Source organism: Polistes dominula, unplaced genomic scaffold (genome assembly GCF_049000335.1).
Source record: "Polistes dominula isolate Pdom_NZ unplaced genomic scaffold, Pdom_raw_medaka contig_82, whole genome shotgun sequence".
In the NCBI taxonomy this organism is placed as follows: Eukaryota; Metazoa; Arthropoda; class Insecta; order Hymenoptera; family Vespidae; genus Polistes; species Polistes dominula.
In genome coordinates this window covers 7,306,597-7,329,000 of record NW_028301046.1, presented here as the reverse complement: position 1 = coordinate 7,329,000, position 22,404 = coordinate 7,306,597, and the positions used below count along the sequence as shown (strand labels likewise).

Here is a 22,404-nt window from a genome sequence, read left to right as displayed (position 1 = left end):
TAATTTCACACAAGAATATTCAATTAAAAGTTTAAATACAAATTGTACAAAATAGCAGAGTTACAGTAATAATAATAATAAGATAATAATTATTGGCACGCTCGGATAATGTTTTGAAATCAAACAACTATATATTCAATTCTCGACTTTTCTTTTCTTTATGGAATCGTTTTGATAATCTCAAATGAAAGTTTTACGATCAGGAAAGGTCATGGAACGAATGCGAAGATTTATAAAAATTTATCTTAATTATTTTCCATTGAATGTTTAAAATTAAAAGAAGGAAGTATTTCTTGGCCTAAAGTTCTCTACGCCCTTAAATCCGGACATGTCGTTTCGTGTGTCGTTCATCGTGGGCGAGATCATCGTGCACGTAGGCGATATGCCAGTTTCAAAGTGTATTTGTCGAAGACGAGTTAAAAGACCACACGTTGGCTCACTGCTAATATTAGCAGTAATTCACTGGACAAATATGAATATCTCAATTTAGTGCACTTCCCACAAGGTTTCTTGCCTCGAGGAATCTTATTTTCTTCACTAGGTTAAATGTTTTTATTTTATTATTAATTGCTTGTACGCATAAAACGAAAGAAAGAATTAGAAGAAAAACGAGAAGCATCAGCAAAAGTCTATGTTTGAGATCGTTACACTTTAATCTTTTAACACATCGTTTTCTTTCTTTATTTTATCCTTTCATTAATTGCAAGTTAAATGGTTACCTTTTTAGGAGAACAAATGTTTAAATACTAATATTAACGAGTAACTTAATAAGTAACTTTAACTTACATTGTTTCGAGTTTCATCATCGTAAAAAAATTTTTTCGTCACTATTGATAATATTAATTTATTTATTTATTCAAATTAGTAAAACAATTATTTGTTTTCTTTTGTTTTATAATATCAATCAAACGAAATAAATAATATTTACAATTATTATATATATATATATCACTATTTTCATTGAATTTATTCCAGCTCGTTTGGAGGGATTAAGAATATGGAAAAATTAATAATAACGTAACATTTTTATTTTGTTTCTTATTTTTGCAGACGATAACCAGTGCTATGAGTACGTTACAACCACCCGTGACGTTAGAGGATCCTGCGAATCAGTGCAACGTCGACTATGTCCTGAACGTCTCGTCTTCCCCGGATTTTGATTATCCCGCGGTGAGTGATTTAATGAAAAATTTAATCGACAATTAGTGTTGTTAATGACGACGAGGAGAAAATATAATGCTTCTCCTTCGATATCGTCAAATGAAATCACGTGCTCGATTCGATGCATGCCTGCCTGCCTCCCCCGTGGTATAATAATAAACTATGTCGATCATTTTCGATCATATACCGATATCTATAGAAGAGTAATGAATGTACGGAATCGTTGAGATCTATTACGTGGCATGATTAATGTTTATGCTCTTTAAATAGTATCCACATATGTTTTGTATGCTTATTTTATAGAATATCACATACACACGAATATACCTAATGTCGATTACGTTTTCTTATAACACACATAAAAACGTATCTATGAACTTTTGAATTGATTAACAAAATATCTTGTGAAAATTCTTCGATAATTATTCGATTTGATATACGTGTTTCATTTTTTAATATTACTTAATGCAGCTTTACAAAAATTTTATTTTCTCACGTATCCATATCTTCGACGTGGATTAACAATAATAAAAATAAAGATTAGAATAACGATGATTGTATGTTACTAATTTTATTTTATATACTTGGACCACGAAATTGATTGATTAGTGATATTATCATCGCGCAACGTTGATTTTATCTCTGGTTTAAAGTTGCGTGAGTTCAGACAGTTGCGTTTGTAGAGAAGAGCATTAAGACCTACTGATAAAACTAATTTATAGGTGGTATTAGTTTAGTTTAAGTAGTTGTAAAAGGACATGTTAGAAAACGTATTATGAGGGCATTTATTTAGTCCATTTGGTCATTCTGTATTCAGGACAAGAAGAGCATATACCGCGCCTCTTTAAAAAAAAATACGTGCACTAAAAAAGTGTTCATGTTTGTTGTATAAGTTAGTTGCCAACTTGACGCATAATGCTGTGTCCTCTTTTTTCCTTTTTTTTTGGATTTACAATTTTTCGATTGATTTTGAATTCTTGGTAAAACTTTCTCTCTCTTTCTCTCCCTTTTTCGACAAATTTTTGATCATAAATATTTAAAATTGTTAATCGTAAGATTAATAGTCGTTGATCCAGACACCGGAGCATACACACACACGCAAAATGTAGAGCATGCGTGGCGAGACGCGAGAATAAATATTCCTCGTTATAGAACTCGCACCTCTCATTATATATACACACAGTCGTCGATATATAGCTGATTTTTTTTCTTCCAACAATAATACGAGTTTAACGATCGTAAAACAATTTTTCGATATAATGTCAGAAATATTTCTACCTTATAGAAAGTTGGTGGGTGGATGGGTGGCTAGTAACTCTGAGCTAAACTATACTCGTATCATAAATATAAAACTAAAGTTGTTCAAAATAATAATGAAAAAAATAATGATTTTGCTAATATGTTACAACTCATTGAAATCAGCGAGGAAGACAAAATTTCGGAATAATTACCATTTTCTTTCCTTTTTTTTTGTGATCGAAAACTAATAAGAAAAATTCATTTTTCGAGTAATTAACATATAAGTATATTTTCTCCACGCTTTTTTTGTCTTTCTTTTTCTTTCCTCGTTCTTTCGACGAACGCGCATATGTGTGGTTCTTATGGGAAGGACGATCGATTAGGATGATTTTAAATGCGGGTCTATTCTTGTGAAGGTTTTTTTTTTTCTTTCTTTTTTTGTTCAACAATTTATTTTTAGTCGTAAGATAAGAAAACTTCCGATTTGCAATAAATTAAATATCCTTTCATTCTTTTTTTTTTTTTTTATTTTGTTAATTTGTCAAAAAAAAAGAGAGAGAGAGAGAGTATGGAGAAATGGGTTTGGAAAAGAGGGAAGAGGGAGAGTTAGGATATAAAATTCAAATAAATTTTTTGGATTTAAAAGTAAGAAAAATTTGAATTTGCGATGCGATTTATTTATATTTTTTTTCTTTCGAAATAAAGTTGTCGCAGTAACATAATTCACGTTTTGCGTCATTCATTTTGCGAGAGTGTGTGTGGGGCATATACCAAACCATACCCCCCCCCCCAACACACTTATTTTGTATATGCAATTCGAATATACCGTTCACTGATGAGAAGAAAACCTGCCGGGGTTCGTTCATTCTATCCACAACTTTTTGAAAATACGTCACAAAATAGAATATTAGAATCCTATTTTCTAACCGTACGATTATTCTAAATTGATTGTGGAACACACTTATGTTTTACTGTACGGGTAAAAAGTAATTTTAATCTATCGGCATAGATTATTCCGAGATCATTTTATCTTGTTCGGCTTTGAAAACGTTTTCTGTTCTTTTATTTCTATACGATTTTTGTCAGTCATTATCTACCAGGACACAAGATTAACGTAAAATAAAGTCTTTTTTTATTTCTTTTTTAATGTCTAATCGAGTTGACGCCATTTATTTTCTACTGTAAGGAAAAAAAATAGTCATGTAGCTAGCGACTTTTTTTTGTAACACATTGTATTACATAATCTTAAGGAAATAAACAAGAAATGAGTTATATACGCGATTCGACTATATTCGGAGACTCTTCGAATGTAGGTATGTGGTATCAATATTATATTTTGTATTAAATGATAAAACGGATAAGTGCACGTACTTACACATATATATATTGCATCCAAAAAGTTCCAACAAATATTTAAATTGAAATCGTCAATACTGGTATAAACGAATTACTTGGATATAAAGATAAATTTTACGAATGTTTTTTTTTTCATTTTTTATTTTTTTTCTCTCGTCAATTTATTCTTTTTTCCCATTTTCAGCTTGTTCAGAAACATTCTAATAGATATTGTATGCAAAATTGATTTGCTCGTTGATTAAAAAGGTCTAACTTAATATCCTGTATCGTAACGAGAGATTTAATAATAATTTAATGTTAAAGTTACTGTATATAATCCATGGATTCCCTTATTCTCATTCAAGCGCAGGATAAAAACAAATGTCAAAGTATAAGAATTTGTTGTACGCATTTAAACCTAATCATTTATTTTCTTATTCTCATAGATTTTTTCTGTCTGTACGTTAACGCTAGTGATTAATCTGCGAGGGTTTTCCAATCAATATTAATTGATGGATAGGCGATAAAATGGCGATAAATGATATCTAACAAATGCAAACTTGACGATACTCGATGTTTTTCTTTTTTTGGCGATAATAGGATCTGCTTTTTGCCATTATCCAATTACGAAGAAAGTTATCTTGGCTTAGTTTGGTACTGGCAACGAGCCTTTTTGAAAATACGTGCCAACGTCCGCCTTCTAGCGCCCCTTCAAACCTTCTAACATTCAAGAGGATAATTCATTCGAAATTCTTCATTACGAGAAATCTAATTAACTAACATAAGCTTGTATACAAACGCGTAGTTCGACGATAAATTTAATGAGAATTGCAAAACAGTTAGTTTCGAGAAGTGGAATAGATGATAACATTTCTTTTTTTTCCTTCGTTAATTGGGTACGATTAAAAAATAAATAAATAAATAAATAAATATATATATATATATATATATATATGATTTATTCTAGAATTTGAACAAATATATATTTGTTTATATTTTACCTGTTATTACGATATTACAACATCACGAAAAAATTGTTTTTCTTTTCTTTTTTTCCCCAAGACAGAGATGTAGGTAGCATAATGATTTAGAAAATTGGAAAAAAGAACAACAAAAAATATTCACTGAACTACCAACAATAATAATTCGAACGTTTAACCGGTGCTTCGAAGAACTCGTAAATTGTGATAATATACAATTATTTTTATCTCAAATTCTTTGCTACCTCTTTTCGTTGGCTATTATAATTTGAATTGTATTCAACGAAAATGTCGTTTATCGACAGTTCCTACGCCATTTTCCACGTAAACTCGGAGATCCTCCTCTTTGGGTTCGCCGATCCAAAGAGGAAATAACGTTTTTGTATTTCTATCTGTTTTGAATACTTTCATTAACGATATAATAACATTTTAATATTTTCAGGAGTTTTACGAAATCGTCGAAACGCTATGGAATGATCGAGGCGTTCAGCAGAGTTTTGAGAGGAGTAACGAGTACCAACTCATCGACTGCGCCAAATAGTGAGTCACATTTAATATGACTGTTTGCTATTAGTCGGTGAAAATTATTCAAGGGAAAAACGTGATAGGATACCAACGTATCCTTCTTCTCCTATTCCCTCCCACCACCCCATCCTATATTTTTTCTCTTTTCTCATCCTCTCCTCCTTTTTCCCCACCTGGTTTTTTTCTGCCTTCTTTTTCCTAAATAAAAAAGATCGTTGAAGGATGAAAAAAGAAAAAAAGGCTAAATTATTCCTTATCTTTGTAGCGTTGGAATCATCCTTTGCTCAGGGTACAGTTTTTGTAATCTGCCCCACACATGGTGATATCGCGATTACGATAAGAAGCTCGAACGCGATAACGTACACGAATTGATAATAAAAGTACTGTGTAAGATATCCACCCCTCCCACTCCACTATCATCACCCTTTCTACCTCCTCTTCTCTCTATTCTTTCTCCTCCCTCGTCTTCCTTCTATTTTTTATCTTTGGGGAGGGGGAATTAATAAATGAAATATTTTGACAGATTCTTTTAAACTATAATACGTCAACGAACGGATTAGAGAAAGAAGGTGTGTTATGGTGGTGGTATCGCAGTGTATATAATAGCATAATAGGCAAAAAAAAGCCCACTGGCAGTAAGAAAAGCGGTCGGTCAAGTTTTGCGTTTAATCGAAAAACGCGTTTAGAATATTCTTAAATGTTAACGAAAAATTGTTAACAGAACAGAAATAACTCTTCCGGCATAGATTTTTAAGTTAAACGTTTTGAAAAACTTTCGACAAGTGAACCTAACTAAAACTAAATACCGTATCGTTATTATTTCCCATCATATATATGTATATATATACTCGGCATATACGGATTATTCTTAAAATAAATCGTTAGATCCTTACGATTATTTCATGTGAGGTGTGTGTTTTAAGGTGTTTATACGGTTTTTTATGAGAAACATTTATTTATAACTCGTATACCGTTTTGCACAGTCTATTATTCGCAAGTCTATAATGAAATAATTATATTAAACGTATATTTGCGATATTGCCACGCGTTAAAGACAAAAAAAGGTATGCCTAGTAATAGTTGTGGTTTATCTTAAATCGTAAATTTTCGTTATAATGTAGTCTTTTTTTTTTCTTTTTTTCTTTAAAATTAATAACGATATAAGAATTTTATTTTTAAGATAGCAACTGATGATTTTGTAATGGTGTTTTTTTTTTCGTTTTTCTCTCTTGTCTTTATTTTTGAAAAGATGTGTAGAATTTTTGGACGAACGTTACGTAGAGAGAGGAGATTATGTTCGTGTATATTGAAAGAGACCGCTTGAAAGACCGATCTAATGCCAATGGAGACAATGCTTTAACGAGGTAATCGCTTTAATAGAGGCCACTGGCTTATCTAAGGTTCTCAGCAAACCTGCTCACAATCAACATCGATATTTTTCGAAGGTAAATTCATCGTTAAGAGATTCCTACCCTAACACCGAGTTAATAAGTAAGGTTTTTCAAATTACTAAGAAATAGGAGGTAGTTTTTGTATGTGTATTTCTTTTTGTTTTTAATATTGCAACAGAAATGTTGTTGCACCGTACATTTATGTAACCACAGCAATAAGTAAAAGCCAAAATCTTTCACGTAAGCGAACACTGATACCATTTAACAAGTCGGCGTATATGATTTCATTTTTCATTTCAATTTTTATACAAAACATTAAATATACATTCATACATATGAATCGTTCAGAAATCAATGCAGAATTAAATCCAGAGAGATAAAAATTGAGAAAATTAATGTTTTGTAATTTTTTTGATTTATTAATTGCATCAGAAAAGTATATACAATTTTTTTTTCTTCAGAGGGTAGAAGGGTAGAACTAAACAATCTATACACAGGATGTGCAAATTAAAATGTAATTATTATATTTATCGGGACAACGGCACCATCTTAAAAAACTTTAGGACTTTAATTTTTTGATTGTTGAAAATAAAGCAACTAATAAATCCTTTTAATAATTAAAAAAACTATTATTTTAACCCTTTGCCCTCCGCACGATTCTCTTTTTTTAATATTTGGAATTAATTTTAATATTTCAAATTTTAATTTTATTAAATAGGTAAATTAGACCTGGAAAAATGTTAAAAACATTTAATTTTTCATTGTATACATGGAGAAGTTTTCAAAATGCACATTAAATAATTCATTGCTACTCATAATTAAAAACGCGCATCTTCTTTTGACGAATTGATTCAATATCGCTTTTGTCGTTTGAACATACGATTTCAATTGATTTTTTTTTTATTTTTTTAATTTTTCTTTTTTTTTATACATTAAACTGGTGCCAACGCCGCTGAGATTCATATACCGCATAAAAAAAATTGCACGAAAGAACTTTGACAAAAATAAAATCGCACAAAACAAATCGTTCAAAAATAAAATCGCATAAAAAAGGACCGCACAAAAACACTTTTACTGTACTAGGTTGCCTTTAGATGCCGGCGTGCCGTGTCGATGCAGCAGCGACAACGGAGCTATTAGCTTGTATTTCATGTCGCATCAGCAGTGACAACGGAGGGCAAAGGGTTAAATATAAAAAAATGGGTTTCTAGGCAAAACTCGTATAATACTTGAAGAGTGCAGAATATATTTGTGTAAAATTTTGTATACGAAAATTTATCATCTTCTTTAAAATGATTATCCTTAACGTGTATTCTTCATTTTCTTTTGAACGCATCTGAAATGAAGTTAGACTCTATGCATTCCTTGCGTTAAAGTATTACGAAAAGAAAATTCTACAAATGTAAAAGTAAAAAGAAAAGTAATTCGCCCGATTGTGTCAGCATTCTTATTTTCCAGTTTCTATCTTCTCATGTCGCGAGGAACGATTTCGTTATAAATAGCGAATTGTATTTTTAGGAAGCGCTGCTTCAGATATATCGGAGGAATGTTCCTCGTTGGAGGAACAGTGTACGATTTTAGACTCTTCCGATCATATTTATTTATTGCATGAAATTATTCCTGCGTAATGATATTTTCCTCGGATTTTCATGTGTTTTTTTTTCACAATATTATTTTCAAGTAACTTTAAAATAAAGGATGGAAGGAGGAAAAGAGAAAAAGTGCATTAACCGTGCGATGATCGTTACGTGTAATGGTTTATATATTTAACTAGGGGTGGGGATGGGGGTTTCTTCCACCGTTTCGACTTTTCGTTTGTAATTTATATTTAAATTTGTAACAAAGATGAGAAGGGAAGATCCAAAGAGAGAAGAATCTGCAAAGTTTATACGTAACGATAGTAATAGTAGTAGTAGTAGTAGAAATTTTTGTTGCTTTTTTTACGAATCGATGATAGCACAACCGCGTTTATTGGTTTATTTTTATTATTATTATTATTATTCTCTCTCTCTCTCTCTCTTCATCTTTCTTCCTCGGAAATACAGAAAAATCGCTAGCAGTAGATAAGCACTTTTGAATATGCGCTATAGGTGAAAATAACAATATAATAGTTTATATCACAAGGTCTTTGCTACTCTAATATAATCCGTGATAATGAGAAAATCTTTGCTTCGCAATTGTGTCGAGCCTCGACCTCCTTACTCTTTCGATTCTCAAAAGGTCGATGACCTATTTCTCTCTCTCTCTCTCTCTCTCTCTTTCTTTCTTTCTTTCTCTCTCTCTCTCTCTCTCTCTCTCTCACACACACACACACACACACACACACACAGAGAGAGAGAGAGAGAGAGAGAGAGAGAGAGAGAGAGCATGTCAATTCCATGACCTATCTCATCCAGCATTCCTGTCTCATCTAAGAAGCTTGTTACACCGATGTGTTATTTTTTTGTTAGATCAATTAGAAAGGAAAGAGTTATACCAAAAGTGTTATCTATATGCATAAACATAATTATTCTTTCATTTTGTTTGGCGTATTAATCTTTTAATGTTCAATAAAATTAAAAGTATTGTCTTCAGTAATTAAAAAAAAAAAAAAGAAGAAAATTATAGTTTTTCAATGCTCTTTTGTAAGAAAAAATATTAAACGATTAGAACACACGTATAATACTTCTCGTATTATACATTAAATAGGTATAAATTGTTTTATTTTTTTTTTTTTTTCAAATTGAACTCTCAGAATTGAAACTTCTTCCAATTTACATAAAACGATGTGGACCGGTAAATGGGGGTTCTGTTATTAACATCATCCAACCGTTCTAAATTTTTGATATCGATAAAAGGATACTTTAGCTCATGGTATATTTACGGAACTATCATGTACGAGAGATTCGCTCTCTACTCGTGTTTCTACGTAAAGTATATCCATGGACCGATTAGAGAAGCCTCTCTCTCTCCTATGGTGTATATAGCTTGGTAAAGATACTACCTGTTTCGTGAACCTGTATGATGATGTGTAGTACATACACACATAGTATCGCATCTACATGGTGTTCAAAGTTATTCGATCGGTACAAATAACGTCAAAGCTTCAAAAGATACCGAAAAGCGTTTAGAATGAAACCCCTTCGATAAAGAGGATCACACAGAGCTCTCTTTACGTTCCCTCCCTCTTTGTCTCTTAGAGCAGTCTTTGAAAGAGAGGAAAATTGCATCATAGATATAAAAGGAAAAGAAGTGAGATAGATAGATAGATAAATAGATAGATAGATAGATAGATAGATAGATAGATAGATAGATAGATAGATAGATAGATAGATAGATAGATAGATAGATAGATAGATAGATAGATAGATAGATAGATAGATAGATAGATAGATAGATAGATAGATAGATAGATAGATAGATAGATAGATAGATAGATAGATAGATAGATAGATAGATAGATAGATAGATAGATAGATAGATAGATAGATAGATAGATAGATAGATAGATAGATAGATAGATAGATAGATAGATAGATAGATAGATAGATAGATAGATAGATAGATAGATAGATAGATAGATAGATAGATAGATAGATAGATAGATAGATAGATAGATAGATAGATAGATAGATAGATAGATAGATAGATAGATAGATAGATAGATAGATAGATAGATAGATAGATAGATAGATAGATAGATAGATAGATAGATAGATAGATAGATAGATAGATAGATAGATAGATAGATAGATAGATAGATAGATAGATAGATAGATAGATAGATAGATAGATAGATAGATAGATAGATAGATAGATAGATAGATAGATAGATAGATAGATAGATAGATAGATAGATAGATAGATAGATAGATAGATAGATAGATAGATAGATAGATAGATAGATAGATAGATAGATAGATAGATAGATAGATAGATAGATAGATAGATAGATAGATAGATAGAGAGAGAGAGAGAGAGAGAGAGAGAGAGAGAGAGAGAGAGAGAGAGAGAGAGAGAGAGAGAGAGATGTATATATAGAGGGAGAAAGAAAGAAATTAGAAACAGCAATCAGCTTTTTTTTTTTTTTTTTTTTTTCTAAACAACCCGACTTTATATCCTTCGTCGTAACGAGCCACCTATTAAGGTCGCCTTAGGTGGGCCTCCATAATTATCTCGAGTAAAGTGATCTATCATAAAATATTGTTCATGAAAAAGAAGCATACTTTATAGGGTGAAGAAGAAAAAAAGAATGAAAGAAATATTTGTAGCAAATTAGAAATGATTTTTCCCCGTAGTTATTAAAAAAAAAAAAAAAATAATAAGAAGGAACAGTATATAAACTATATTCATCTCGTAGCGTTGTATTAGTATTCTTTCCGACGAATTAATTGCCATCTTTTCGAACTTTAACGTACAACGGTTAGAAAAACCTTTTATTATTTCTTTTTTGTTGTTGTTGAAATAACATTGAGAACGACGAAGCATTTGTGTTAATGTTTTAACGCGAGAGAAAGAGAGAAAGAAAGAGGATAGAATATAGAGCTTAGAAAATACATCCTAATGTCCTGTATGTATGTATGTACGATTGATGACGGGTACCGATGGCAGTGACCCATGACCTGAATTGAAAAATGGATATCAGAGGGGCGTATGTGCACACCCGGCGAGGCCAACGTGGCAAGGGTTGGGGTTAGGGTAGGACACCGCCGAGGATCGATTTTCCCTCTTCGTGCGCTCCCTCTGCTCGTGGTACGGGAGATAGGAAAGAAGGGTGGATTAGAGGGCGGGAGAGAGGCAGGGAGTAGGGACGTAAAGACTCGAGGGTGGGAAAAGACAGCGTACGCGCGCGCGCGCCTGCACATACAAACACACATACACACCTTTCTCTCTCACGTTCTATCTCTTTCTCTATCTTCTTCAACACCCTTAATATTCCACTCTTTTTCAATCTTTCATTCCACCACCTTCAAACCATTTTTCCATTCTTTAACTATTCTGTTCTGTCTTCTTTGCCATACATTTTGCAACAACATCGACGGCGACGACCACCACCACCCGTTTCTCCAGCCCCTTCTCTTTCCCCTTCTCGTTCCTATATATTCTACACCTTCGTTCGATGATGCTCTTCTTTTCATTAGTTCTCTTTCCTTTCTGTATTATTCTGTATTTTTTCTCTCTCTCTGTATATATCATCATTCGTAGTAGAATATATAGAGTAGGTGGATCGAATCTAACAGGACGACCGGATTCATTTTCGTTTTTCTAATCAACGGGGGGGGGAGATGCTTAATGTATTAAGGACAAATTTAATTCGAATCTATGTCATGCATTTGAACTGGATTATCATTTTAGTCGCGAATTATTTTACGCAATTTCTTTTTATGAAGAGGGTGCAGGGATAGAGGAATTATTTTGTCTTTTTCGTTTACTTTGTTCGCGTGTTTGTTTTATCGATAAACGTAAAGAGACTACTGGTTATTTAAAAAAAAAAACTTCTTGTATTTACGGTGTTTGGCGCAAAGAGTTTGGTCAACTCTTATTCTTTTGTTAGAAGTAGGAACATAAAGAGAGAGGTCCGCATTGTCATATGACCGCATACGTAAGTAGAAAGTGGCCTCGGAATAACGATGTGGTTGATTACCGATGATTGTCATTACGGAAAAGCAGTATAGATCAATAACGACTTCAACGTGGATTTTGGTCGAATGCTACAACGATATAATACTAAAGCGAACGATGACTAAGAAGGATACATTTTATATAGGAAGAAATATGAATCAATTGTTGTCTTCATACGTTTATTTTTTAATTATGAATTATGAATAATGCCTAAAATCTTACCAAATGTCTTCTCTTTTGTTTCAGTTTTCTAGACAAAGTAGCTATTGTAAAACAACCGGACTACACGCCAACGGAACAGGTAACATATATATATCTATCTATCTATATATACGTATACATACACTTAAATGATGTTATTGGTAACTGGGCCGAACTATTTACTTTGTTTCTTTTACAGATAGACAAACATTGCTAAAGAAATGCAATTGAACTCTTTTTTTTTTTAAATAGAACAATTTTTGATCGTATCGCATAGCTGTTTGCTGTTATCTATGTCTACTAACAAGGATGTTGTACTTGAAATCAAACATAATTTTCGCATTTTTTCCATACTAACTTATGTTGCCTCATTATTTACACACACATTTGCGTATATCTTATTAAAACAATAAACATTTTTTTGTTACTTTGTAAAACCCATTTCGATGCGGTTTTTGTACGCAGGCCGTGGTTTGAAGAAAATTTTTAAAAATTACAATAGCTTGTAAGCGAATGAGAATTCTGTTCAATTGTGTGGATACAATGTTGCTGATAATTAAACATATCATTTATGAAGGATGATATTACAATCTAAGTGAATACAATTTGTAGAGTTCAATTAAAAAAAAAAAAGTAATAAGGTACAATTTTACATTCGATGCATGCTTTCATAAAATTGTTCTACATAATTGATAGTATGGTTCAGGTTACTAACTCTGTGTTTTTTTCATCTTCTCTTATTTTCGATATAATTGAAAATCAAACATATACATATGAAAAGACATCGAGCAATGTAGTTTTTTCTCTTTTGATGTTTTAGGATATCCTGAGGTGTCGAGTTCTTACATCCGGTATTTTCGAAACCCGGTTTCAGGTGGACAAAGTAAACTTTCAGTAAGTTCCACGCGATACCTCCTTGCTTTACTCCAGTGTGTTGTCTGACTATATATAGCCAACGTATTACAGTAACATCGGGCCACGGTAAATATAACGCAAAGCAGCGTCGGCATCGTCATAGTAACGGCGCCGTTTATACAATGTCGACGTTATACGCTAAACGTACAGCGAAATCCGTTACACGCGCTAATGCCTTCGGAACTTTATCATATTTTCCCTTTTTGCGTTCACTCGCCGGTGTCAAGTTGTATCTACGACGTTCCAGATTTTCAATCCCTTTCTCTCCTCCGTCGTTTTGCCTCCTGCACGATCGCGCGCGCGTTCGTTGTTAGGAAGTATGTATGTATGTATGTATGTATGTATGTATGTATGTATGTATGTATGTATGTATGTATGTATGTATGTATGTATGTATGTATGTATGTATGTATGTATGTATGTATGTATGTATGTATGTATGTATGTATGTATGTATGTATGTATGTATGTATGTATGTATGTATGTATGTATGTATGTATGTATGTATGTATGTATGTATGTATGTATGTATGTATGTATGTATGTATGTATGTATGTATGTATGTATGTATGTATGTATGTATGTATGTATGTATGTATGTATGTATGTATGTATGTATGTATGAATCTCGCAAAAAGTGACTAAAGAAAACGGGTTATTCTTCCAAGAGAATCGATTTTTGTTCTCATCTAACAGCGCTTTCTCAAGAACGTCCTTCGAGGAGTATAAAATATCGTCATTGTCGTCTTCGTCGTCCTCGTCCTCGTCGTGTTGGTTAATATAAAAAAATAGAGAAAAATAAAAACAGGAATGATAGGAATGATAGGACGAATAAATTAAGTAATTATTAAAACTATCTTTCGTTATTGACAGCATGTTCGACGTTGGTGGACAACGCGACGAAAGGAGAAAATGGATACAATGTTTCAATGACGTAACGGCGATCATATTTGTAACAGCATGTAGTAGTTATAATATGGTACTCAGGGAAGACCCGACGAAATTGAGGCTCCGGGAAAGTCTCGATCTCTTTAAAAGTATTTGGAACAATCGGTAAGAAATACCTAAATATCGTACAGATTTGTCTTACTTAGTTAACTTGATATCTTATTTTTTACTTTCATCTTTTTTGTTTTCCAGATGGCTCCGCACAATTTCCGTGATTTTATTTTTGAATAAACAGGATCTATTAGCAGAGAAGATAAAAGCGGGAAAACATAAATTGGAGGATTATTTTCCTGACTTTTCTCGTTATCAAACGCCAGTCGAACCCGGCGTAGTCACAGATCCCTCGGAACCTCCCGACGTTTTAAGGGCCAAGTACTTCATCAGAGATGAATTTCTCGTAAGTACGAAAGGATAAAAAAAGAAAGAAAAAGAGAGAAGCCATTCGGAACGTTTAAAATTTGTTCGGTCCGGTCCGATCCACGGCTCTCATTAGCTCTACTCGTCTACATATACTATTATATAACTTGATTACTATTATTATTATTCTTCTTTACAATCGTTCGTTCTCTCTTATTATAACGAAACGTCTCGTGACTTTAATCACAGCTGGTCGCGTTAATGTTAATTCAACTATCGTAACTAACAATAAAACGTCGTTACTATTTGTAGCGTATAAGCACAGCCAGCGGAGATGGTAAACACTATTGCTACCCACACTTCACCTGCGCCGTTGACACAGAAAATATCAAGAGAGTGTTCAACGATTGTCGGGACATCATTCAGCGGATGCACTTACGTCAATACGAGCTCTTGTGACTTCATTCCTGCCGACATGTTGTCCGATTGAGCTTTCGTCTCATCGTTATGCTCCTGCTGTCACCGCTGCACCAACTATGCGAGCCCTTCTACAGCCCTTTTCAAGCCATATGAGAGAAGAAAAACTATAGATGTGGCCGCAAAGTCTCCTATCGTTAAGGATATATCCTCGTGCCACGCTAAATAATATAGCGCGAACTGTATCGGTAAAACGTACGAGTAATATGACCTCGTCATCGTCGTTCGACCTCGTCGTCGTCGCACGCTATTAAATATACACATGCAACGTCGAGAGAAGAAAGAAAAATAAACCTTCTCGTCGAGTAAGAAACATTTTTTTCTCCGCTATGGGACTTATATACCACGATACTTTTTCCACAAATGGAATTTTTACGATTCGTGGGGAAAAATGACGGATCTCCCTATGCCGACGAAAGAATACGGAGGAAAGAATTCTTCTCCCTGCGAAATCGTTCAACAAGCAAGCCCTGACACACATAATACGTCTACCACCACTTTCTTCTCCATCTCCAATTTTGCTATTATTTGTGTAAATACTTGACACAGACACCTTACTCTTTCATACATTTGGCCAATTTTCTTCTTCCTTTTTTCTGTTTTTTTCTTTCTTCTTTCCTCTTTTTTAGATTCGAGGAGAGTGTGCTGTGAATGACTGAGCGCCCTTACAACCGGCCGCAGAAAACTCGTGCAATTCTATTATTATTACCTCGTTAATTTTATTCATATTACGCATCAATTCGTTGATAAGAGTAAAGAGAAGATAAGTGAGGATCATAATATATATATATATATATCCTTTAAATTATTTATGTTTATTACAAACTGCATACGTTGTCCTGTGCAAAACGTATGTTCTTCGTTAAATACACTCTTTTTATTTAAACGTCTTGGCTCGGCTTAGATGGTTAGAACATTTCTTAAAATTTTGGCCGTATCTCTCTTACACCCTTATTCTCTCTCATTCTCTAGGATATATATTCTTTTTTTATGTATAAATGAAAATCAATCGAATCCCTAAAATCGTCGAAATCTTACTTCCGTTTCGAATTTCTACTTCTTTCTATTGTTTTTTTGTTTACTCGTTTTTGATGTTGCTTCTTATGATTCTATCGAAATCTCCCTGTATCCCTGGCTATTCGTTTTCTACTTCCGAATTTCGACTATTGATCGCATCAGTCCAACCCATAGGAGTCTCATCCATACCTTGTTACGAGAGAAGTATTTTGTGAAATTTTACAGTATTTCGAAGAGTGTTTTAATTATATGTATAAACTATGTATTGAATATGTACAGGGTGACCGTCCATGAATTCATCTTTTTTATCTATGTTTCTTACGATACAAGGATTCCTCGTATATGTCATTTTTTTTTTACTAATTTCTGTCAGATCGTTTGATAACGTGTATCTAGATGCATAACGATACTAATATAACTATTATGCGTGTATTCGAATTAATAGAAAAATTGCACCGTCTTTAAGTTTCCTGTTATACCAATATCATATTCTGAATTTAGAATGAGAGTACATTTAATGACGAGAGAAAAAAATAGGAAAAATGTTCGTTTTAAATCTAATTGTCGAGAGAGAATATGTTCGTTACCGTCCGGCGTAGCTTTTTTAAAATAAGTTTCTTTTCATTTACACATTTATTTGCTTCTTCTTTCTTTCTATTAACTTTGAAAGGGTAGAATAATACGAGTCAAGTATTCTCTCATAAAACGCGACGAAATTCGTGATTTTATTTTTAACACTTGGAACACCCTGTGTATATGGAAAGAAATGAGCTTACTTTTCCCCTTAATTTTGACTACATACGTTTTTTTTTTTAAATATTGTGTTGTAAAATTACATACAGCTAAGGGTCTCCGTGTTATTACAAAAAAAATGAGCGACATGAAAACCATTATACATAAAGCAGTGACTTGACACGTTTATAAACGTCGTTCTTATTTCTTACACATAAAGATAAACGGCTGACACTGAAAATGTTGAAATAGCCCTCCAAGTGCTTTTCTTCTTCTTTTTATTCTTTTTTACATTTCTTTTTAAATTTTCAGACACAATGCGATAGTAGTCTGTACATTCTATATTTTACTTTACAGACCCAAACTTTATCTCTAGTATTTCTAGAAAAAGTTTCTCTGATATGATACTAGTTGATTCATTTATAATCTCTTCGAGTGTTGTAGAACATTCTTCCTTTTTAGCGCAAAATCACTACACTGTATCGAATATTCTTTTTAATCAATTAATCCTAGTCCTTTATTACGCACTAAAGTGGAATTAATAAAAGGGTAAATCTCTTGAGCATCGTATAAGAGATTTGTCGAAGTATTTGTTAAATTTCCTTTGAAAATTCCTTCGCTTGCCTCTGAAAGATCGTTCCAAGTTCTTTTTAGACTCGCGACTAAAAGAATAGAGAAGAGACAGAAATACAAAAAAAAAAAAAAGAAGGAAAAGGAAAGGAAGATAAATCCTAGTGTCGAACTGACGTAGTTCGTAGTACAAAATAGAATTTGTCGATTAATGATAAAAATGTTAAAACGGATACCCTGTGCATGTATACTTGCCCACATACATATATACATACATCTACATACATCTACATTAAATGTATTTTTGTGTATCGATATTGATGGGTGCGCTAATACATGTATGTGTACCTATCATACTAAATACATTAAGAAACACAACTCATAGTCCGTACTTTTATTTATATCTCTGTGCGAATCATTATTTTTATTATATTTGTTAAGGTGGATGATGATAAAAAAGTGCAAGAGAGTGCGTGAGTGCTTTATTGAAGAGAATAAGAGAGAAGAGTTTGTTTTAAAAAAAATACATATTCTCCATGAACTTCCATCATATCTAAACAAACAAATCTGTATTTTACGTATGCTTTGTTAGTAGCATTGTCACAACACTATATTACATAGTTAATTGTTTAGAGACGTTGAAGAAAAATCTTCTCTCTCTCTCTCTCTCTCTCTCTCTCTCTCTCTCTCTTTCTCTTTGTTTTTTTTAGCTAAGAGGCTAAGTAATGTCCACGTAAAATAATCGAATGCTAAAAAGAACGTATATAAGTTTGTCTTTCATCAAGACGGGACTTTTTCTCTTTCTCTTTCTCTCTCTTTCTTTCTCTCTCTCTCTCTTTCTTTCTCTCTCTCTTTCTCTCTCATTAAATATAATCATTGATAGAAAATTAGTACGTATGTTAGAGAAACAAATAAAAGGAAAAGAAAAAGAGAGAAAACGGAAAAACTACTAAGAGTATGTAGTTGCACGTTAATCAATCGTCCGGGGTACCCGACCGCAACGCTATAACATAAAAAGATACTTGATATTGCTTCAAAAGCTAATAAGAAAAAAAAGAAAAAAAATACATTTATTATATGTAATTATGGTTGCGTGTGCGTGTACGTAAGCGAATCCGACAAATACCGAATTAGTAGCCAATTTATGTATGTGGTCCCAAGATTAATAATACCAATGTATATTATATATACGCAGATCGCACAATTTTGTTATTTTCTTCTATTACTATCATATACGTACAGTGAAATGATTATGTGAATATGTGAGTATATTTACCGTGGTGCAAGCAATTTTTATTTGTAAATACAAAGATCACGGATTCGTATTAGATATTAAAAAAAAATAATATAAATTTATGTATACAATATACGTATAATATATATTCGTTTGCTCCGAAGAAGCAAACCGAGTTAGGGAGAAGAGGAAAAAACATGTTTCCTGTAATCCTAAGATTATTATTGTATGCTGTGCGTGTATAAAGTGTACCGATAATTTCCGTGTATCGTTTGCAGGCACACCAAACAAACGCATATACTCGACACTTGTAAAAACATACACTATATGCTATACGATTCCATACGAATGCGCACATGTCACATACAAATACAAGCGTGCAAGAAAACGTTTTAAAGAAATAGCATGAAAACGAACTTGCGTCAGGATTGCGTTAAAAAGAAAATCAGCGATTTAATCTAAAAAATGTAGTAGGAATGTTTATCTTCTTAAAGTAAAGTGTGTAACTTGTTCCTCACGAACGTGCTTGCCATCTCTAAAAAACAAATTGTAAAAGAGTCATTCTTAATGTCATTTGCAAGCTATTCTCCTTCGTTTTGTCAAGCTTTTTTGCTATCGATTTGCTTTGCAAGCCTCCTTGCTCTTCATTTATTATTAACTTTAAAGGACTAAAGTAAAGATATAGGCTGATTGGAAATAATTCTAGTGTGAGGTGAGAACATGTATATATAGCGATTTGATGTGTCTTTCAATGTGTCCTTGTGAAGGGTGTAACTATGTTCAATTATATAACTTGGACATGAGAATGGGATCAGGCAATATATCGTAGCTTTTTCTTCAACGTCAACGTCACTTCGTACAACACCTATTACATTATTATTATTATTATTATTATTATTATTATTATTATTATTATTATTATTATTATTATTATTATTATTATTTTTTATTCAACGAATAATTCGACTCCTTTTTAATCAAGGACAAAGGATCGTTCCATTGTGATCATCTTTATTTAACTTAAACAATTGTTAATTGATCCAAAATTGTTTTTACACAGTCGAATTTTACTAAAACTAATTCTATACACTATTTTGTTATCGTCACCGTCACGTTAATGACGATTATATTATTGTTAAAACACGAAGAGGGAAATGAAAATGAAGCAATCTATGATTGGGTTGTATGAAAAGATAAATTATTTTTATTATTATTATTATTATTATTATTATTATTATTTTTATTATTATTATTATTATTTTTATTATTATTATTATTATTATTATTATTATTATTATTATTATTATTATTATTAGAAGTAGTAGCAGTAGTAGTAGTTGTAGTTGTAGTTGTAGTGTAGTAATTGTAGTAGTAGTAGATTAGAAGTAATATTAGTAGTTAGTAGTAGATTAGTAGTATTAGTAGTAGTACAACAGAAGTAGTAATAGTAGTAGCAGTTGTGTAGGAATAGTTGTATTAGTAGTAGTAATTGTAATAGTAACACTAGTGGTATTACAGTTCTACAATTCTAAAGAGACAAAGATTATTCCCTTGTTAAGGATTTATCGATCCTATATTGTGTCTTTGTCTGTATTATTTCCAATCATTTCCTTTCACTATTCGGTAATTTGGTACGTATATACGTTCGAATATATACGTTTCATTTTCTAAAATAATTTTGTGCTTACTAAACTTGAAAAAGTATATTATTGATTTGTTTTAATCTTATTCGCAATACTCTCTTCCAATCTGAAGCCGCTCAAATGTGAGAGGAATGAGAGAAAGCTACTTGTGCCTCGAGCGCGCCAACTCTATCCTATAAAATATACATTAAGTAATCAAAATAAACTGAGACTACGTCTCTAACATCATTGTAAATAAATATAATAGTATAATTTTTAATGGAAAATATGTGTGCAGTGATTAATCGTCGGTGCTGTTCGAAAAGTGATTTTCTTTTTTAATTTTTTTAGTGCTGTTCATATAAGGTGTAAGAAAAAAGAAGGCGTCGATGTTTAAAATGAATCATCGTCTAGAAGTTTGCAAAATGTGTGAATTGAAAAAGAGTAAAAAGACAAAACAAACAAGACAACACGATTATTTCGAAAATGAATATATCTCGATCGTTTACTAATCTGTGCGTTACGCGTAAATTAAGAAGGATTTAATCCATCTATTTACAAAATTCATAATACTATTTGCGTTTCAACCGACGAATTATGTGTAGACGGTGGAATAAAGGAGAGAGACTTTGAGAAGAATACAAGATTTAAAAAAGTATAAAAAAGAAAAAAAGAGAAAAGAAAAAAATATATGGATATTATACAAAGAGACATACCCGAAAAAAAGGATTCACTTTTCGTTCTGGCAATAATGCGAACGAATCACTTAATTATTCGTACGTAAATGTGTACACAATGTGTCAAATGTGAGCAAGAAATGAAACCAAAATGGAGTTACCAGCTCGTCAATATTACATCTCTTAAATCATCCCTTTCTCCTCTACCTTAAATAAATTCTTTGTTGCGTGTATCTTAGAAAAGATGTCTAGGTAAAGATTTAAAGAGGATTATTATCACTACGTAAAGAAAATAAAGGAGAAAGAGTAGGAGAAAGAAGGGGAAATAAAAAAAAACATTAATAATAATAATAATATTTAATGAAAGTGATTATTTAGAAAGAGAGCGAATCCCGCGCAAAGCGTAGATACGATCTGAGTGAATGATTAAATTCGTGAATCTCATGTAGGGAATCAAATTGATGTTGTCCACTTTACGATTCTTATATGTTCACGAAAATTCCTTGGCACATGTTTCTAAAAATTCGTATACAATTTTAAAACAATTTCAATCAATGACCATTTGATAGAAGTACACAAAGAGAGATTAAGAAAAAGAGAGAGGAAGAAAGAGAGAGAGAGAAAAAAATACTGGATATGAGAGAGAGAAATAAACATAAAATTATACAAGTTAAGTGTGAAGCATAAAGTTTACGTCACCTTGGATGATTTAGAAAGACAAAAACTTTGTAGTGCCATATCAGTACGAATCGTGAGGTGGATATGTAGTAAATATAATAGATAAATAAAAATAAATAAATATACAAATATATAATATATATACATATATACATATATACACAATTCTTTAAATTAATTGCGATTGAATGTATGCTCGAGTGAGTGCCATATGCGAGTAGTAAAATATGAATAAGAGAGACGTATGTAAGTACATATGTATGTAATTGCAATCATGTTTCTAAATTAAAAGAAAAATATTTCATTCTTATTCTGTGATGACTGTCCGAATATGAAGAAAGAAAATATAAAAACTTTACATAAATATAAACTAAGTGATTAATCAATGAAATTAGCTAATAAAGATTTAATTAATAGTCGTTGTACTAACTTCGTAAGAAACCTTTTAAATAAATGGTCACGCGTATTTCGTTTGCATGTACACGAAAACAAGTAGACATGTTGACTGCCTTGCGTATGTGTCAGCGAACAATATAAACACATAAGCGTTCCATCTGAACACATTATCTTAGTATATAGAAAGAAAACAGTATTATTTATATACTGTTTAAATTTAGTATTTTAACATTGATTTTGAAAATATATCATAGTTATGTGTAATTAAACGGAAAAAGTCATTTAATCAATTTATATTAATATATATTTACGCATATATTAATATAAAAAGAATACAAAAGCAAAT

General features: G+C 32.0%; 1 protein-coding gene across 1 annotated transcript in view; it reads left to right on the top strand.

The window, feature by feature from the left end:
• Galphas (G protein alpha s subunit) overlaps positions 1–22,032 on the top strand; it is a 29,391-nt gene extending 7,359 nt beyond the window's left edge. Inside the window, exons 4-10 of the mRNA XM_015324054.2 lie at positions 1,051–1,170; positions 5,158–5,255; positions 12,479–12,533; positions 13,254–13,327; positions 14,224–14,403; positions 14,491–14,695; positions 14,968–22,032. Of these exons, the coding sequence (XP_015179540.1) occupies positions 1,051–1,170; positions 5,158–5,255; positions 12,479–12,533; positions 13,254–13,327; positions 14,224–14,403; positions 14,491–14,695; positions 14,968–15,114 (879 nt within the window). The 3' untranslated portion in view covers positions 15,115–22,032. The remainder of the gene's footprint in view (positions 1–1,050; positions 1,171–5,157; positions 5,256–12,478; positions 12,534–13,253; positions 13,328–14,223; positions 14,404–14,490; positions 14,696–14,967) is intronic.
• The last annotated feature ends 372 nt before the right edge of the window (positions 22,033–22,404 follow it).